General features: G+C 41.3%; 1 protein-coding gene across 1 annotated transcript in view; it reads left to right on the top strand.

Annotated features, from left to right (window-relative positions):
* Nucleotides 1-17,428, top strand: part of RSU1 (Ras suppressor protein 1) — a 187,860-nt gene that overhangs the window by 103,653 nt on the left and 66,779 nt on the right. Inside the window, exon 8 of the mRNA XM_026479004.4 lies at nucleotides 750-882. Coding sequence (XP_026334789.1) covers nucleotides 750-882 — 133 coding nt within the window. The remainder of the gene's footprint in view (nucleotides 1-749; nucleotides 883-17,428) is intronic.

Below are 17,428 nucleotides of genomic sequence, written 5' to 3' on the forward strand. Positions count from 1 at the left end.
GCCTTGGGTTCACATCCCCATTCTTAAGTTTTCCCATCTTGGACATGTTACGTAATTTTGCCGTGTTTCCATTTCTTCACCTATAAAGTGATGTCAATGACTGACCTTAGGGGTTGCTGGAGAATCAAATGAAGAAGTGCTTTTCTTAAAGGTAATTGGTCAACTGATAAGGACAATACAGATGTGAACTTCTAGCATGACCATGTTAATGCGCTTCATGTAGTGCTGATTCTGTGATGTGCTCATGGTACCTGAGGAATGCAGTAACAATTTTACTTGGGTAGCATTCTTCCTTCACTCATGTTCTGCTTTGATGAATAGTGGTGTTGATTGGATTGGGTTTAGATCAGATTGGACAAGTGGTGATGTACATTGTCAAGTAGAATTTCAGGACGTTCTGATATGATTGTTTCTTTCAATCTTGGTTGGGTCGTTTTCTTCTCTGTAACAAATACCTAGAAAAAGAAAGCATTTGCAAGACCTCCTTCCAAGTTTACTTCCTTTCTGCCTTGTCCCCCCACTCCCTTTCTCCCTCCCTCTCTTCTTTCCTAATGTCTTTAGCCAGAGTACTAGGACTAACATTGCTTTCATGCCAGTGAGGACTTGAAGTAACATATTTTTAAAAAATCAAATCAAATGATCCACAAGGTACTTGAGGTTGTGCTGTGGTGACTGGGCAGGATTCCTAGACCTGATTTGTGTTGGATGAAATGAACTTCACCTTTTCCTCTTTCCTTCCATCATTTCAGGAAACTTGGATTTAACTGGTCAGAAGCAAGTGTTCAAAGCAGAGAACAATCCCTGGGTTACCCCAATTGCCGACCAGTTCCAGCTTGGCGTGTCCCATGTTTTTGAATATATCCGTTCTGAGACGTACAAGTAGTAAGTAGACTGTGATTCTCTAAAATAGTAGACTGTCATTTTATAGTATTTGTAATTACACCATTTATAAAAACTATCCTATGGCATTGTCATATTGGTGGCAGTTAGCTTATAGTATTTTTAGATGTTTTATTAACCACATGTAGTGATTGTCTCTGTTTTTTATAGATGATTTTTAATTGATATTTTCAAAGGGAATTTATACCACATTAGTTTAGAAAAATTTTAAGGTATTAAATTAGTTGAATGTTCAAGGCACTAGCGAAATCCACCAGACACATTAAGATCAGCACATACTTTTCTCTCCTTTGAATGCAAAAAATAACAAATGTTATGAACAAAATTGTTAAGCGGTTTATTTATAGAATCAGGAGAGACTACTAGGGAATCATTCTATTCTTCAGAAGCTTTTACTCTAGCAAGATGATAATCTCTCTAAGAGAAAAAGAAAAGGCAGAAAAAGAGGAGGAATCAGCTAGCTTAAGTCACAGCATCAAAATCCCTCAAGTCCTTGCCCTGAGTCAAGGACAGCTTGTGGGGAGCCAGGCCCAGACCTAACTGTCCCCACCTATTTGTTCCTGCTTGCGTCAGGGTCTGCAGGAACTCTTCCACCCCTACTTGCTCTATTGTTGTATCTTCTGACGTCATTTCCCCCTCATCCGACCCCCGCCCCCAAATTGAAATGATCATTCTTCCCAATGCTTCCGTGATCCTTAATACTGAAATCTAGTCTCCTCTAGTTCTAAGCAAATATAGAAGAGACTTGGAAAAAACAACAATAACAAACCCATAGTCCGGTTTCGTCTGATTTTGTGTACAGCCCCAGCATTTGAGAAGTTAACATTCCAGCTAGTCAAGAAGAGCTAGAGGATCATTAAAGGTCACGTTTAGTTAAGAGCTTACGTTTTTGGGATCAGAACAATGCCCCCCACTCAATGCAGGCCTCGCTGAATCTATGCTGGGGCAGTGGGTCAGGATTAACCAACAGCGCAGAATCCCTGTCTATACACGACAGGCTCTGGTTCTGGACCTGCTCCCATATACCATGTTCCTGGTTCCCGGGCACATCCAGTACTTGTTTTGGTCCTATTTCCATGGGGCAGAATCCCAGAGAAGATAAGCTGTGAAGAACAATGACATTAAAACCAAACAGACTAGAATTGCTTAAATGATCGCATATCCTCATCTATGAAAGCAGCGGAAAGCGTGGTTTAGATTTCTTTTAAGATAATACTGTGACATTTGCAATGTATCTTAAGCCTTACCTATAAGAGTAAAACGAGAGGAGTATAAAATGTGTTTTATTGTTTCATGAGCCACAGTTATGTGCAATTATATGTAGTTTCTTTAAATATGAATATAGCTCAGCCTTGGAAATTAGTTAAGTTCATTATGAAAATGTGTGAAAATATAATTGCAAATTAGCAGCTTATTGTTCATTTTGTTCCTCTTAAATTGTTAATCATTGCTATCGTCAATTTTAGATGGATGTCTAATTTTTTCGTTAGTAAATGGCAGTCTCCATAGATCTTGGTTTGTAGGTTATCTTTTTAGAAAATCCTTGTATACATTTTAACATGCAGAAAAATCTACAAGCAAGCTTTTTTGGACTGAGAACTGGGAAAAAATAGTCTTTTTTCTTCTGGCTAACGATCTTTTATTGTATCATCCGTTAATTTATAACATAGCGTATTTACATATAAAAGCACTTCTAATTCTAATTTTATTTTAAAAGATTAAGTTGTGAATTTATGGATATTGTATTACCTCGGAGTCATTATTAGTCATTATTACAACTAATCACCATTATACACTATTTATTATCTATTATAAGCTACTTTTGGTTATTTGAACATGGTGAGGATTTCAGATGAGTGGGGTTCATTGCCTTCATTGAGTTAATTGGTCGGCTAATTGAAAGGCAGTATATGGCATGACGTTTTATCAGTAACGTATCTGTTGTCTAGGCTCTCTCTCTCATCAGCATCCTAGTTTTGAGGATCAGAGTGAGCTAAGCAATTTGCCTACCAGCTTACCTTTTGATTTCCTCATGGAGAATGACGTTACCTTTTACCCAGTGAAATGAACGTTCAAAAGCTTAAGTAAGCATAGGAGAGTCGTTGACCCCTTTTAGGGGGGACCAGTTCGTACCCCGTTCACTGCTTTTAGAGGAGTCCGTGAGCCTCTGCGGGGAGGATACACTTGACGTGACCTCCTCAAGGGCAGGGCCCCTGGCAGATTCCCTCAGAATTCTCCTCTTCTCTCCACCTTGGGACGAAGAGTGTTAGCCGTTCTCTATTTCAGCTGTCTGTCCTTCACCCATCTGCCTGTAGTCGCTGTGCTCACTCCGTCACCAAACATACTAGCCAAACACGTGGACTGTTACGTAGGTAAGACACTAAGTCAGACTCTTACTCTTTTTAAAAAAAAAAAAATACCTGCACAAAAATGCCACCGTTATGTTTCACTGAGTTGTAACATGTAAGGTTATAGCTGTGTGTATACACGAGCTTCATGTAACTATAACCCGACTTCATTCTTTAATTTTTTTAAGTAGTGACTTCCTGATCAGAGGCCTTGGAGCAGAAAGCTGTGCCTGTGATGACTTCTAAGGAGACTGTCTGCTCAGCTCACAGTTTTCCGAAAAAGCCGATTTCACACTCAGTACCTTCATCTTAGGTGTTCTGTTCTAAAAGCTGCAGTTTCTACTCTTCGCTCCCTTACATCTTCCTCTATAAGCCGCGTATGCCCCTTCCGATACAAAAATCCTTTTTTATATATTGGTCTTCAGACTACCATGAAAGCGTATTTTAATTTTGCTTTGGCCCTTAAATTGCTGATGAATCAATCTCCTTCCCTTTTTTCCATTTTTCTAACCAACTGATTCGTTACCTAAGCGAGATCAGTGAAGTACTTACTGGCATGTTTCCTTTTCATCCACGCCCATGGTCGACTTTCACAGCGACCTTCGTGTTCCAGGCACATCCTCAGAGGCCTTCTGGGTCTAGAGCAGAGACAGGCAGAGAAGATGGATGATCTGACTTCCAGGCTCTCATGGACTCCAGGAAGGGGACGTGGACATTTGAAACAAAGCAGTGAAATCAGCGTGCAGGGAGAATTAGAATGCTCTGAGATAATGTAACGAGGTGAAGCTAGGAACTTGTGCTCCTGGGCAGGAGGAGCTGGGGGTCGGTGTGGCCCAGAGCATGTCGAGGTGTCGTTTCAGGAGCTTGTTGTGTTGAGTACACTTTGGGCATTCATCCTGTCCTCCTCATCATTTCTCCGGTGGGGACTGCTCTTTGTCCATTTCTCATACGTCCAGCAAAGGGAACGTACTGGCTGGTGTCCTTGCATTACCCATTCATCATGTTACCCCCTCTGTTCAAGTACAGTCATTTGCTCAGTGGTGTTGCTGAGGAGCAAACCCTACAAGGTCATTAGCATTTTCCGGTTGTGGTTGAGCTATCTGGTCACCCCTTAACTCTGTATTTGGTGGTGGTTTTCTCTTTGCGTGCCCTCTTTGATTTCTGCGAAGCAGAATTATGATCAAATAGTCACCACTTGTTAAAGTTTCCAGAGTTAGATTTTTTCCCCCAGGAGGAGAAGTCAGATTAGAGTCAGGATCCTTGACAAGATGCTTTGTGAAAGGGAGTAACTCACACTTTTCACATTTCCATCAAGGAAGGTGGATAGGAACTGCAAGCCATTTTAAAAGCTGACAAGTTAACTCTTAACAAAAGAAGAGGTTTGACAAATGTTCAGCTGAAAATGTGTTGGTTGAAAGAGGCATTCGGAAAACAGGCATGCTCATGAAGGCTGCAATTTGCGAAGCATGGCTGTCCTACAGCCTCATTTCCAGAGCAGCGTCACTCAGAGGATGCTTCCTCGTCGTTCTTCCTGCCCTGTGACTTGCTTTTGTCTCTAGGGGGAGGTGCCATGCTCACATTTTTATTTTCTTCTTTAATCTTGAGTGAAGACTGGCCCTACGATTATTCATGCCAGTTAGTGGAAACATTTTCACAAAGCAACACTTGGTGGATGGTGGGCAGTGATGAGAAAAATGCTGGCAATTTCTTTTCACTAGGAATCTAGCAAAATATTAGTCATCCTGTTTGATTTGTAAGGAGGAACACTTTTATCTGTTGGTTATCGTCTCTGAACTTACTTTGCTTGCACAGTTCAAACTAAGAAATGTTTTCTTTTTTCTGTGCTGTGTGCAAACCTGTGTACAGGCTGTGGCGGACGTAAATGGGCTTTTATTAAACCACTAGCGTATCCTCTAATGGCTGCCACGTCAGTGACCTAGAAGACCCTTGAATGACAGATCTGTCTGGTCTACCAAAAGGCCGCAGCATTTCAAACCTAGTAGGTGATGTCGTTCATTTTGAGACAGCCCTTTCCGGAAGGAAATCCCATCTAACAAAACTCTCCGAAACTTACTATTTTCTGCTAAAGTATAAATGGATACACAGAACTAGCAGATGGTTTTATAAATATCACAGAAGGATGAAGGAGAGGGTTAAACTTCCAGGACCTTTCTAGCAGTTAGTGAATTTTACATAGTGACACAGGAAGGCAAGAAAAATGTAGACTTTTCTTTCATTACTGTATCTGAAAATAGCTCAAATTAAGCCAGAGAAAAACAGTATTTCTTTATAGTAGACATGAAAATGAAGAGCCAACTTTTTTTTCCGAAAGCTTTGGACATAAAAGATTGTTTTTATTTTTAAAAGTTGACCGTGTATTGGGTTCCTGGTAATTTAAATTTCCTTTATAGATGTTACATATGTATATTTTGGTTCTTTCTTAAGTTAATAAATGTATTATCACATTTCCTCCATAATACAAAAAAATGATTCAAACTTCTGACATCTCTGGATCTATTTGCATGCAAATATGTTGCATTTACCTAACATTGCTAAGAAATAGCAAATATGTTGCATTTACCTAACATCGCTAAGAAATAGCAAAGAGGAAAGGGAAACCCATAAAGTGTATTTTGGATGGTATCGTGTCATATCCCTTATCTCATGTTGACTTTCAGTGGTAAAATTGTGCAGCATTCCTTTTTCTCCAGATAGTATGTTGCCAGCACACGGAGTTGAGACGTGTCTATTCCACTGAGTAGACATAAGTCCAGACAGTAATGTCAGCTGTGGATCATTGACACAGTCACTCACCTGTTGCTCTGTGTTGCCGTGAGCTGTTCGTTGCCCTGGTAAACTAATACGTCCTTCTTAAGGTAGCAGGAGGAAAACAGATCATGCAAGGAAGAGTACATAACAATTTTTTCTCCCTTCCAAGTTTTTTTGATAGATTGCTTAACATAATTTACATTTAAAAGGTTTTTGCTTTTCTGCTGTTAACTTGTTGAGCTCTTTTATTCAGGTATACTTCAGAGGTCGTTAGTATTTTTCCATTTTCTTGGTGCGTGTTCACCATTTTTTCTATACATGAAGTTTTTATATGCCTCTTGAAACTTTATTTTTCTATAATTTTATAGCTCATGCAAAATGGTTCAGTTTTTTTAATGGAAAATGCTTCCCGTTTGACATTGCCAGTGCACCTGGATTCCGGGGCAGTCACAGTAGGGACCTCTGCCCCCTCAACCTATAAAGGTCTAAGGTGAACCCTGCCAGCATTTAAAAACCAGCTTTGGGGGGCTGCCTGGTATTCCTAAAGGCATCTAGGAAGCCCCATCTTATACCTATTCTGGAATGTCTTTTACTCTGACTTGGCTACACATGGAGATTGGAGAAGCTTCCCTCACAAATCCACGTTCAGCATGTGCCGGCCTGCCAGCTCTGTGGGGACAGGCTCGGTCAGGTTTGACCAATGAGCAGAAGCTCTGTCAGTCCTTCTGCATCTTATTCAGTGACTAGTATACTTACCATTAAAAAGTTGTGAATACATTTAGAATAAAGGGAAAAAACCCCACAACTTCCGCATCAAAAGGAGAAGAGTGTTTATTCTGAACCTCACACTTTTATGTAATATGATTTTAAAGAGCAGTCATGTCCTCCGTCCCCACCCCTTATCTCAACTTGTGTGTTCACTGTCAAGCTTGCATTGAGCCTGTCTTGTATAGCTGGACTGTAATATACAGCGTGATTTGTTACAGTGTCAATTTAAGGTGAATAGAATATAGATAATTTGTTCCACTTGAAAGAAGAAAATCAACATAGGCTAGACTCAGCCTGTGCTTGAAGAAGGAAATGTGTCAGGTTACTTCCTCTTCAGGCACTATTAAGAGTTCTATTCTTAGATGAGACTCACTTGATATAATCATATTGAGCTATTAAGTATCGACCTCCTCAATGAAATGAAATTGATCAGCCCTGCATATTGACAACCTTTTTATTTTTTTTTAACTCCCAGTAATCTTAAAGTTCAATGCTTGATGCTTTCCATCGAGCTAAGATGAGCTATTGCCTGCATTTACAGTTTTTATTTGAGAGCTAAATTAATAAGTGGTGCTTTTATCATAAAAAAAACCCCTGTGACTTCTATTCTCTGCACAGTAATATCTTATTATATGCTGGCTTTTTATTGATATCTGGTTTCTTATTATGGTCGAGAATTAGTAGAGAGTTTTGAGGGGGTTTTCTTGGTAATTTTTGGCAGTTCAGAGTTCATCTATACCGTCAAGTATTCTGACTTAGAATGTGTATTATGAAAGGAGTTTCCATCAGTTTTATCAGATAAAACACTCAACTGTGAGTTACGTTCATAGGCATCTGTTGATGTTCCAATTTATTTGCCAGCCATTAAGGAAACAACTTCTCATATTTTATCCTGTTGTGTTTGTATATTATTTTATATGTATTTTGAAGACTCGTGGTATAAAAAGTTTTCAGTCAAGAAATACTATTTCCACTTTTTAAGTAGTCTCACTTGGAACATACGCTGTTCAACCACCTTCACATTGTACGTACTTTTGATTCTCCATCTGATTAGATAATGTATAGAGAATAAATAATCGTTGAGGTTTTGGTTGTCTTATATGTCAGGTTTACCAAGTAAGCACGTGGCTTTTTCTTTTTCTTTTTCTTCCTGCTGATACCTAATTTTGTCCAAGTTTGGCTGTCTAAGCCATGCAGCAGAAATTTATTGTCTTACCGTTTTAGAGGCTGGAAGTCTGAGATCAAGGGGTCGGTGGCGTTGGTTTTTTTTCTGATGGAATGATCCATTCCAAGCCTTTCTGGTTGGCCTGCAGATGGCAGTTTTCTCCCTGTGTCTCTTCACATCATCTTCCTTGCTTGTGCATTGCTGTCTGCATTCAAATTTCCCATTTTTATAGGGACACCAATATGGTGACATTCTGAGGTGCTGGGGGCTAAGGCTTCAGCAGTTGAGTTTGGGCGCAGATAGGGGTGCAGTTCAACCCGTAACACTGTTGTCACTCGGATGCCCAGAAAAAGCATTCAGCCCTCTGTCCATGTGTTCCACCTCTTTACTCTTTTCCTCCACAGTCCCCATAGCTTCACAGTAGGCATGTTTTCTTTATTAGCGAGTACGTTTGAATGACTCTGTGAGACTTGATCCATCCCCCGCCCCCATGCCTCTCCTAATAAGCTTGGCTTCTGAAGTTAGAAGTTCCTCCAAAGCATGCAGATGGACTCCAGTTTCATTTTAGGGACGTGGGATAGGCTCTTACGCCTGGCAGAGGGGTCAGTGTTTTTATTTCTGATCTTTTAACAGTGGACCATGTTAAAACAGAAACTGGTTAAGATTTAAGGGTCTCTTGGGAAGGAAAGGCACCTAAAAAGCCCCCTGCTTTGTCATATTTGGCTAGAGAATTCAAGAAGGGAGAGTTACACAGAGCACCACCCGCCGGACCACAAGAATCTTCTAGAGGGAAGATGGTACAAAGAGGGCTTTTGTGCCTCCTGTCTGCTTCATATGCCATGGGACCCACTCTTGTAGGTATGGAATCTTCTCCCTGGGGCTTTGTGGTCCTGAGTGGTAGCTACTGGCATGTTACTCAGTAAAGGGTCAGAGATTTCCTGTCTCATCCCAGAGTTCCAATTACCACATCTGGAGCCCTTATAACTTTGTTTCATCTTTCTTACCTTAACAGGCAAGATTGAGACTACGAATAACAGGGCAGGGCATTCTGTTCTCATGTAATAAAGCTGGTTTGCCCTCCCAGCAGAGAGAGAGATGTCAGAGATGGAGAGCATATTTTCACACGATGCCCCGTGGCATCGAGACACAGGCATACTGTGAAGAGAGGCTCTGAGGAAAAAGAAGGGAAATAAGTCTGTTCTTAGCGTGTGTACTGATTCTAGAGGTGGGCCTCTGGTCTCAGCTCTGTCAGTGGCAAATGGCCTCTTCACACCCATGCTCGGCTTCCCCATCTCAAAGAGAGTGATTCAAACTAGATCATCCCAGAGTTGCCCCAGCAATGGTTTCTCATTCCGATTTTTTTCTTCTGGGAAACATGTTTTATTGTCTATATTAGTTCATTCTTTTTTAAAAATTTAGTTTAATTCCTGAATTTGCCCCCATGTGGACTTACTTCATTGATATATTTTTTTTAAAGGCAACGAAAGATGATGATGACCCTGAATATAAATTGTTATAGGAAAATGGATACAAGATAAAATTACCAGATCAACCTTTTTATTCTATATTTTATGGAATACCTAATATATGTTTGGCAGTAACTTATTCGTACACATGAATTCCTGACACTTTTCGATTCTTCAGACTTATTAATCAGTGTAGTCAGCACCAGAGCAATTTTATGAGACTTACCAGTCATCAAAAATTTATTATCAGATAAATCAAAGAAACAACGAGCATCTTAATAGGGTAGAGAAAGTGGCATGTAAAGGATCGTTTAAGACTGTGCTTTTTGTCAGTTGCATGTTATATTTACAACCCGTATCAGAGAACTCGCTTATAATTTCATGCGAAGGGTCACAGGGTGATAGTTAGCTTCTTAGGTGAAACGTCTTCTCTTTGTTTTTCTCCAGTAGAATATTTTGTTGGGTCTAACTGTAAGAGGAGGATGCTACGTAGACAGAAGGTAGGAAACCTCATGTTCGAAGGTGAAGCGTGTAGCATTCGTTTTAAACTAGGATCTGCATTTTCTTTGGAATTCTGTTACAGTTGTCATCCAAAGTTAAGAATTTGCAAACTCAGTCCTCTCCTTTGGGACAAGATTGCTGAGCTTGAACTCTTGGAAACGGCGTGGGGAAACCACACAGTGGGCTCCGTGTGTACCTTCTGAGAAATGAGACTCAGGCTTATGTCTGCTGTGTTCTTGGCACTGTTTCTGACACCATTCTGAAGGAATCACAGAAGACTTGGATCTCCATTGTGTGAAACGAGCTGTTTGGAGGGGAGCTTTTCTGTCCTGAGCGTGCCAGACTCTCCCTAGTGTCCAGGACGGAAGGATCATGGCAGTGGGCCAAGGAAGGGCTGAGGGGCCGCTGTGGAGCTTCTGTACCGATCCACTGGGAACAGACCCGAACGACAAAGCTGGGTTATTTCGCAGCAGACATACAACCTGCTGCCCACTGCACATCTCCTGAAGTGCTGTTTTCTCTGCCCGGAATGTTCCTTCTTCCCGTATTTACCTATTGAAAGCCCATGTGTTCTTCAAGTATCACATACTTCTTCCTCAGAGACCTTTTTGTCTGAGTATTTCCCGGTCACCCATGTTTTCCAAATCCCTTTTATCATCTTTCTTCAGAGACTTTGCTTTTCCTTAGTAGCAATTTTCATAATAATAGTGATCACTTACTGAGTATTGACCGTGTGACAGACATTGTGCTAAACTCATTACCGACGCTGTTTATCACTTTACAACATAGTATTTATTTCTGTGAATACTAACCTTTATGTGGTGGGGGAAGGGAGCTGAGTACATGTTTTCTCTCCCTTAAGAGGCTGTAATCTTTTTGAGAGCAACACTCAAGATTCCTACAAGCCTGGGCTTTGCGTGTGGCATGCCCTCGAAGTCTTATATAAATGACCTGTCTCACGCGGAGGAGACTCTGACAGGTTGCCCTGATTTCTGAAAGAAATCAAAAAAGAAGAAACAAAAACCATGCCAGCCTCTAGCATGGACCAAGTTACAGTTTCTTTTGTTTTTGCCGAGCCCGGTAAGCAATACCCAAAACATTAAAATGCATTCTCAATATATAGTATTGAGTGAAGATGATGTCTTCACAGTAGTCTTTCACTGTTAGTGTAGATCTCTTTTTTACCACACTACTCCTGTATTAGAAACGAACTCGTTTTTTAACCACAAATCAATGAGCTGTGTTTGAAAGTGAGCCCTTCGTCTCTGTGAATCCACAGACTCTGTGGGGATTTTATGCGCCTTCTCTTTGTCAAGGGAGTGTTTCATGGTATCCGGAGGGTGTGATTGTGTCACAAATGTTTGGACTCTTTTAGAGAGAGACTCGGGATACCGGTATGGGTGGTTATCTCTAGAGAAGGAAACTGGGTGGCTAGAGGCTCGAGGGCAGGACGTATTGTCCTCACTGTTTACCCTTTGGTACCTGCTGAATGTTCTGTTTTGTACATGTATTCACTATTTAATAGATTGCTTAAAAACCAAAGAAGAACCTATAAGGCCCTTAAAGTTAAGAAACCACAAAGAATGTAGCCGTAGATAGGCATACCTCGTTTTATTGCACTTTGCTTCATTGTGCGTCTCAGATGATGCATTTTCTTTACACACTGAAGGTTTGTGGCAGGCCTCTGTCGAGCTAGTCTCTCGGAGTCATTTTTCCAATAGCATTTGTTCCCTTCTTGTCTCTGTGTCACGTTTTGGTAATTTTCACAATATCACAAGCTTTTTCACTACTAATATATTTCTGATCATGATCTGTGATCAGTGATCTTTGATGTTACAGGTGTAATTGTTTTGGGGAACCACAAATTGTGTGTAAGACAACACACTTCATGGGTGGACGTTGTGTGTTCTGGTTGCTCCACCGACTGGCCAGTGCCCTGTGTCTCTCCTGCTCCTCAGGCCTCCCATTCCTGAGACATAGCTGCAGATGGGGTGGAAAGAGCAAGAGAACTAGAAGTAGAAGTGGAGCCTAGAGATGGCACTGAATTGCTACAAGCTCATGATAAAACTTGAACAGATGAGGACTTGCTTCTTATGGGTGTGCAAAGATAGTGGTTTCTTTTTTTTTTTTTTTAAGATTTTATTTATTTATTTGAGAGAGAGAGAGAGGTAAGCAAGAGAGCAGGAGTGGGTGGGGGAGGGCAGTAAGAATCAGACTCCCCGCTGAGCCGGGGAGCTTGATGTGGGGCTGGATCCCAGGACCCTGGGATCATGACCTGAGCTGAAGGCAGATGCTTCACCGACTGAGCCACCCAGGTGCCCCAAGAAAGTGGTTTTTTGAGGTGGAATCTAGTGAAGATGCTCTAAAAATGGTTGAAAGGACAACAGGATTAAGAATATTACATAAACTTAGTGGATAAAGCAGTTGCAGGGTTTGAGAGGATTGGCTTAACTTTTGAAAAAAGTTCTCTGGGTACAGTGCTGAAACAGCATCACGTGACACAGAGAAGTTGTTTGAGAAAGGAGTCAGGTGAGGTGGCAAATTTCATTACTGTCTCTATTTTAAGATTCTATGTATTTATTTGAAATAGAGTAGAGGGAGGAGCAGAGGGAGAGAGAGAGAGAGAATCCCTAGCAAACTCAGTGCTGAGCACGTAGTCCGACAGAGGGCTCAATCTCAAGGCCCTGAGATCATGACCGGAGCCAAAATCACGAGTCGGATGCTTAACTGACTGAGCCACCCAGGTGCCCCCAATGCTGTCTTATAAAAAATTGCCACAGTCACCCCAATATTGAGCAGTCACCACCCTGATCGAACGGTCAGCAGCCATCAACATTGGAACAAGACCCTCTGCCAGCCAAAAGATGAAAGCTCACATGGTGGTCAGGATTTTTTAGGAAAAATATGTATTTATTAGGACATACTACTGTAGCACACTTAATAAACTACAGTGTAATGTCAACACAGCTTCTATATGTGCTGGAAAAACAAAAACTTCATGTGACTCACTTTATTGAAATAAATAAATACATGTTTGCTTCGTGGTGGAGGTCTGGACCTGAACCCTCGGTATGTCTGAGGAATGTATGCCTGAAATTAGTTTTGTCTCCTGTGATGGCAATTCTCCATTCATTAACCAAGTAATCCCAAAACCTTCCTGAAGGGTCCTGAGTCTTAGAAAGGGACTCTCTAAATAAGAGTTTGAAAGAAGTTTCTCACTTAATGCAGTGATCATGCCTGTTCTTGGCTTAAGTATTGTGAAATCTTACACGTTTTTTATAATATGTCTCAGCATCAGGCTTTCCTGTATCCTTGGAAGAATCTGTAGCAATCCATTTTTCCTTCATCATCTAATGTGAAATGGGAAAAGGTAATCATTCACAAAGAGGTAACAGAGTAGAATAAGGAAGAAGAAACAAGAAAATGTACTTTTGTGTTGAGTATCTTTAAATAGGGGTATTTTCCCACCTCAGAGTTTAAGTGATTGGAAGTAAGGCTTTTTATATTAGAAAGGTCATGAGGGTTTGAAAGGAAGAATGGGATGTTGGAAGAGTTCATTGTGTATCAGAGGATGAGGGTGGGCTTCAGGTTCCCATACAAAAGACATGGATTTTTTTGTCTTAATTCCTCTCTCTCATTTAATATTTTTGGCTGTAAGCTAAGATGACGTGTGTGTTTCAGACTGTTTATGTGAGATTATGAGCATTTTTAATCTGTTCTTGTGCATTCTCAATAGAAACTGCGTGAGTGGTGATCTTTTAATAGACTATGTCTTGCAACTAGCAAATTTATTTTGGAACTAAATTCCAGATAATTCCTAAGGAATGTAAATTTTGTTAATAACAATTTTTGTTTTGAAATACTTAAAATTTTAGAAGTGTATTTTTTTTTTTTTTTAGCTTTCTGAAGCAGACTTCTGCTTTATCTTTATAAGTTGAATTACCAAGATCAACAAGGAAAATACTGGTCATTAGGTTGATTGAATGAAAGTATTCTTTATTATTTTTATACTGAAACATGGTTAGAAAAAGAAATAATGGCATGCGGGAAAATGCTCCTTCAAAACCACCATGTGAATACATTATACAAAACGACTTTGGTTTTGCTGTGGTTGAAATGCTGAATTGAGCAGCTTCTACTAGAAAAATTCAGAACATGATCAAGTCCAGTCCCCTCCCCCTCCCTCCATTTCTTTTATTCATGGACTAGCATCCAGGTGGATTCATGAGTGAGAGAAGTTGCCTCCATTGCACTGAGGAGAGAGAATTGACATTCACGGACTTTCTGCTATGGTTGAGGCCCTGAGGGGGTTCCTTATAGGCTTCATCTCCCATAATTTCATGACTCCATGAGACGTAGGTATTCACCTGGCTTTCAGATGAGAAGACAGAGAGTCGCAGATGAAGTAAAATGACCAGGGTTTGCCCGACGGGTAGAGCCAGAAATCAAACTCCATCTGTCTTATTCAAAAGCACACTAATCTTGTATTCTCCTTGTTGCTTTTGAGTCCTATCTAGGAAGAAAAAGAAGCAGCCCTGAGATTATGTTGACATTCTCATAGGTACGTTAATGTTTGATGCTTCATGGTACAGTCATAATCATTTGGCTTCTCTGGTTCTTAAATCAAGCCCATCCCGTGGTTGAAGGCACAGGCAACAACATTCAGGTGTCCCGAAACAGCATCCCTGAAAGCCTTTCTTCCTCCTTCTACCCTGACTCTGATCTAACGTTCACCTGTGTGCGTGGTTCTGGCCCAAGAAACACAAATTCATCTTTTCGCCAGCTACCCTCTCTGGTCCAGTGGGTGTGTATTCATCTACTGTGGGCTACACATTGTTTCACGGTTGGACTTTAGTCAGTTAATACCTATTCCAAGGCCTCTCTCTACCATTCATCAGTGACTGAAATCAGATTGGCTAGTACAATCCCTCCGAAGTTTTCCCCGTGATCTCTTCTTTGTGTCTTAGTTTTCTTAGTAGCTCCAGTCCCAGGTTATAGTTCTCAACAAAGCCCTGACTTTTCTCCAAGGAGTCTTGGTTCTTTTAAGTGGAAAATAACATTAGCATGCAAAAACTGAGGGGCCAGAAGTACGTATTTTCCAAACACGCATCAAGGAAGGGTTAGAGTGACATGAGATCTGCCTGCCACTGCAGTGACAAAGCAGAAAAATTACCTGTATTCAAGGGAGCATGCATTCTGGTTGATGGTTCCAGTTTACCTGAATCATCAAGTTTGTTTTGGCTTTACTCTATGATTGGAGTTATTAATCCACTTCCCCCTTTGGGAAGTTATCCACACTAAAGCATGCATGTGTTTACGTGGCTGGCGATCGCGCATTGGCATGTCTTCCTTTTCTTCCTGGCCCTGGTCTCACGTGTTCTGGAATTAATTGCTTAGTGTGTAAGTTTAGGGAATTTTGTCACTGTCCCCAGAGTACCTAAAAAGAAAAAGAAATAGTAACTTCCTCTAGGTTTTGTACTAAAGAACCAAAAGTGAAGGCCACTCAGTAATGCAAAGGTGTAGATCACCTGGTTTCTAGACAGACTCCCATTCCGTTATGAGATGGTAACAGTGAAGCAGGGAAAATGTACCAGCACAACCTTTTGAAGTTATGTGTGTTCCCTCTTTGTTTATTTGTCTTTTAACACAAATAGTTTTACTCTCATGTTCAATTTCCAGATGACATTTGGCTTGTCCTCCATCCCATTCAAGTTTTTGCTCAGATGTCATTGCAACAAAACACTTACCGCTATGTCTAAAGCAGACCCCACCACCCACTCCTGCCTGTATTTTATCCATCCCCTTCCAGAATGGAGGTTCCCCCAGGAGCTGGGACTTTGTTTTGTGCACTGCTGTGTCGCCAGGAGCCTCAGACAGTGCCTGGCCCCTGCTCAGCTCTCAGAATACTTGATGAATGAGAGTTGTTGTTCTTTCACGTATACGTTGTAGCCTGCAGGTTCCACGTTTCTGCTTGAGGAACGTTTTTAAAAGCCTTCTGTCGCACATCCATTACACATTTTTAAGTGTTTCCCTTTTTCTTCTCGTGTCTGAGTTGCTAAGATTTCGTGATATTATTAGTGTCGCTTCCATCACCATAAATGTTTCTGTGATGTTTCCAAGGCTGCAGCCTTCCCTAGCCAGCTCTTCTCCATCAAATCTAGTAGCTCTTTTTAGCTAGGCTTTGAAAGAAACCCCACATATGGAATTTTAGAGGGTAATACGGGGAAAAAAAAAAAGCAGAGCCGGTAAGGGGGTAATTGACCTAGACTCAGACCATTAGCCTGTTTTTCTTCCTGTTTTTGAATCCGCCAGCCTCCATCCTCTCACAAATACCTCTGTGGGTTTGGGGGGGCGGAACCTAGCTATTGGCCGCAGAGCAGCACCCCACGATGCAGATGTGACTGCTGTCCTCCGTCATGATGGTGTGAGAGAATCTGTAGAAGGTGAATTGGCAGGCTTTGAAATAGAGTCATTGCTTAGAAATAAATAGCAAAGCAGAGGGGAGGGAATGGGAAGTAGTCCCCCCCCCCCCCAGCCCTCAAAATAAGGTTTGTTCACAAGTCAGAGAAACCACTTAGAGCTCAGTCCCTGAACCTAAAAACCTGGATGTGGGAGGGTATAGGAAATCCCTAACTAGGCATTCAGCTTTGGGGGAACAGCCAGAGGACTCCTCATCAGCTGCATTGAGAAGCAGCCATATCCTGCAGTAGCTTAGCTCCCTCACCTGTGTCACTGACCTGTTGAACCCAGGAGCTGCCCACCAAGGGTGAGGAGGGGTGGTGTGCTTCAAGAAATATTTGGCTTGTCTGCACACAGAAGGATCTCGTCAACACACTGCTTCCAAGTGTGATACTAAATTTCTTTGCATTAATTTTGTATATTTCAAACAAAATTCTCCTGATCAAATTTTTATTGTTAACAATGTGTCAAAGACAAAAAGATGGCATTTTATGGGTTTGTCCTAAGATGTGGCAACAGTGTGATGTTGTTTTAATTACATGCACCACAAAAAAGAGAGAGAGAGAGAGTGCATGAATGAATGAAAGAATCGTAACCACTGTGTAACATCATTCCCCAATTCCTGCTTTTGAAAATAAATGTCGCTGCATCTGTTACAAAAGAACTAGAGGCTTCAGAGCAGCTGACAGACCCGCAGCCAGGTTCCCCCAGCCTCCGGGCTCAGGGCCTCGCCACTGTCTGGAGGTGCACACTTGTGCCAGTGGAACTTGGGGACCCTAGAGAAGCATTTCCATGAACTGAGTGGGCTTCTAAATACCCCCCAAAAGAAATGTCAATAAATGGTGAAATGTCTCCTGGTATTACCTGGGAGGGAACCTAGGAAGAGGAGGGTTTAGAGCATCAAGCAGGATGAGCTCACTCCCGGAGGCATGCGGGAGACAGTGCATGTGAGCACAGGCTCTGAAGGCAGATTCCCTGGGTTCAAATCCCACTTTTACACCTTTTGCTAGTTTTGTGACATTGGGCCAATTGGATTTTTAAAAATTTAACGT

This window comes from Ursus arctos, unplaced genomic scaffold (assembly GCF_023065955.2).
Source record: "Ursus arctos isolate Adak ecotype North America unplaced genomic scaffold, UrsArc2.0 scaffold_30, whole genome shotgun sequence".
In the NCBI taxonomy this organism is placed as follows: domain Eukaryota; kingdom Metazoa; phylum Chordata; class Mammalia; order Carnivora; family Ursidae; genus Ursus; species Ursus arctos.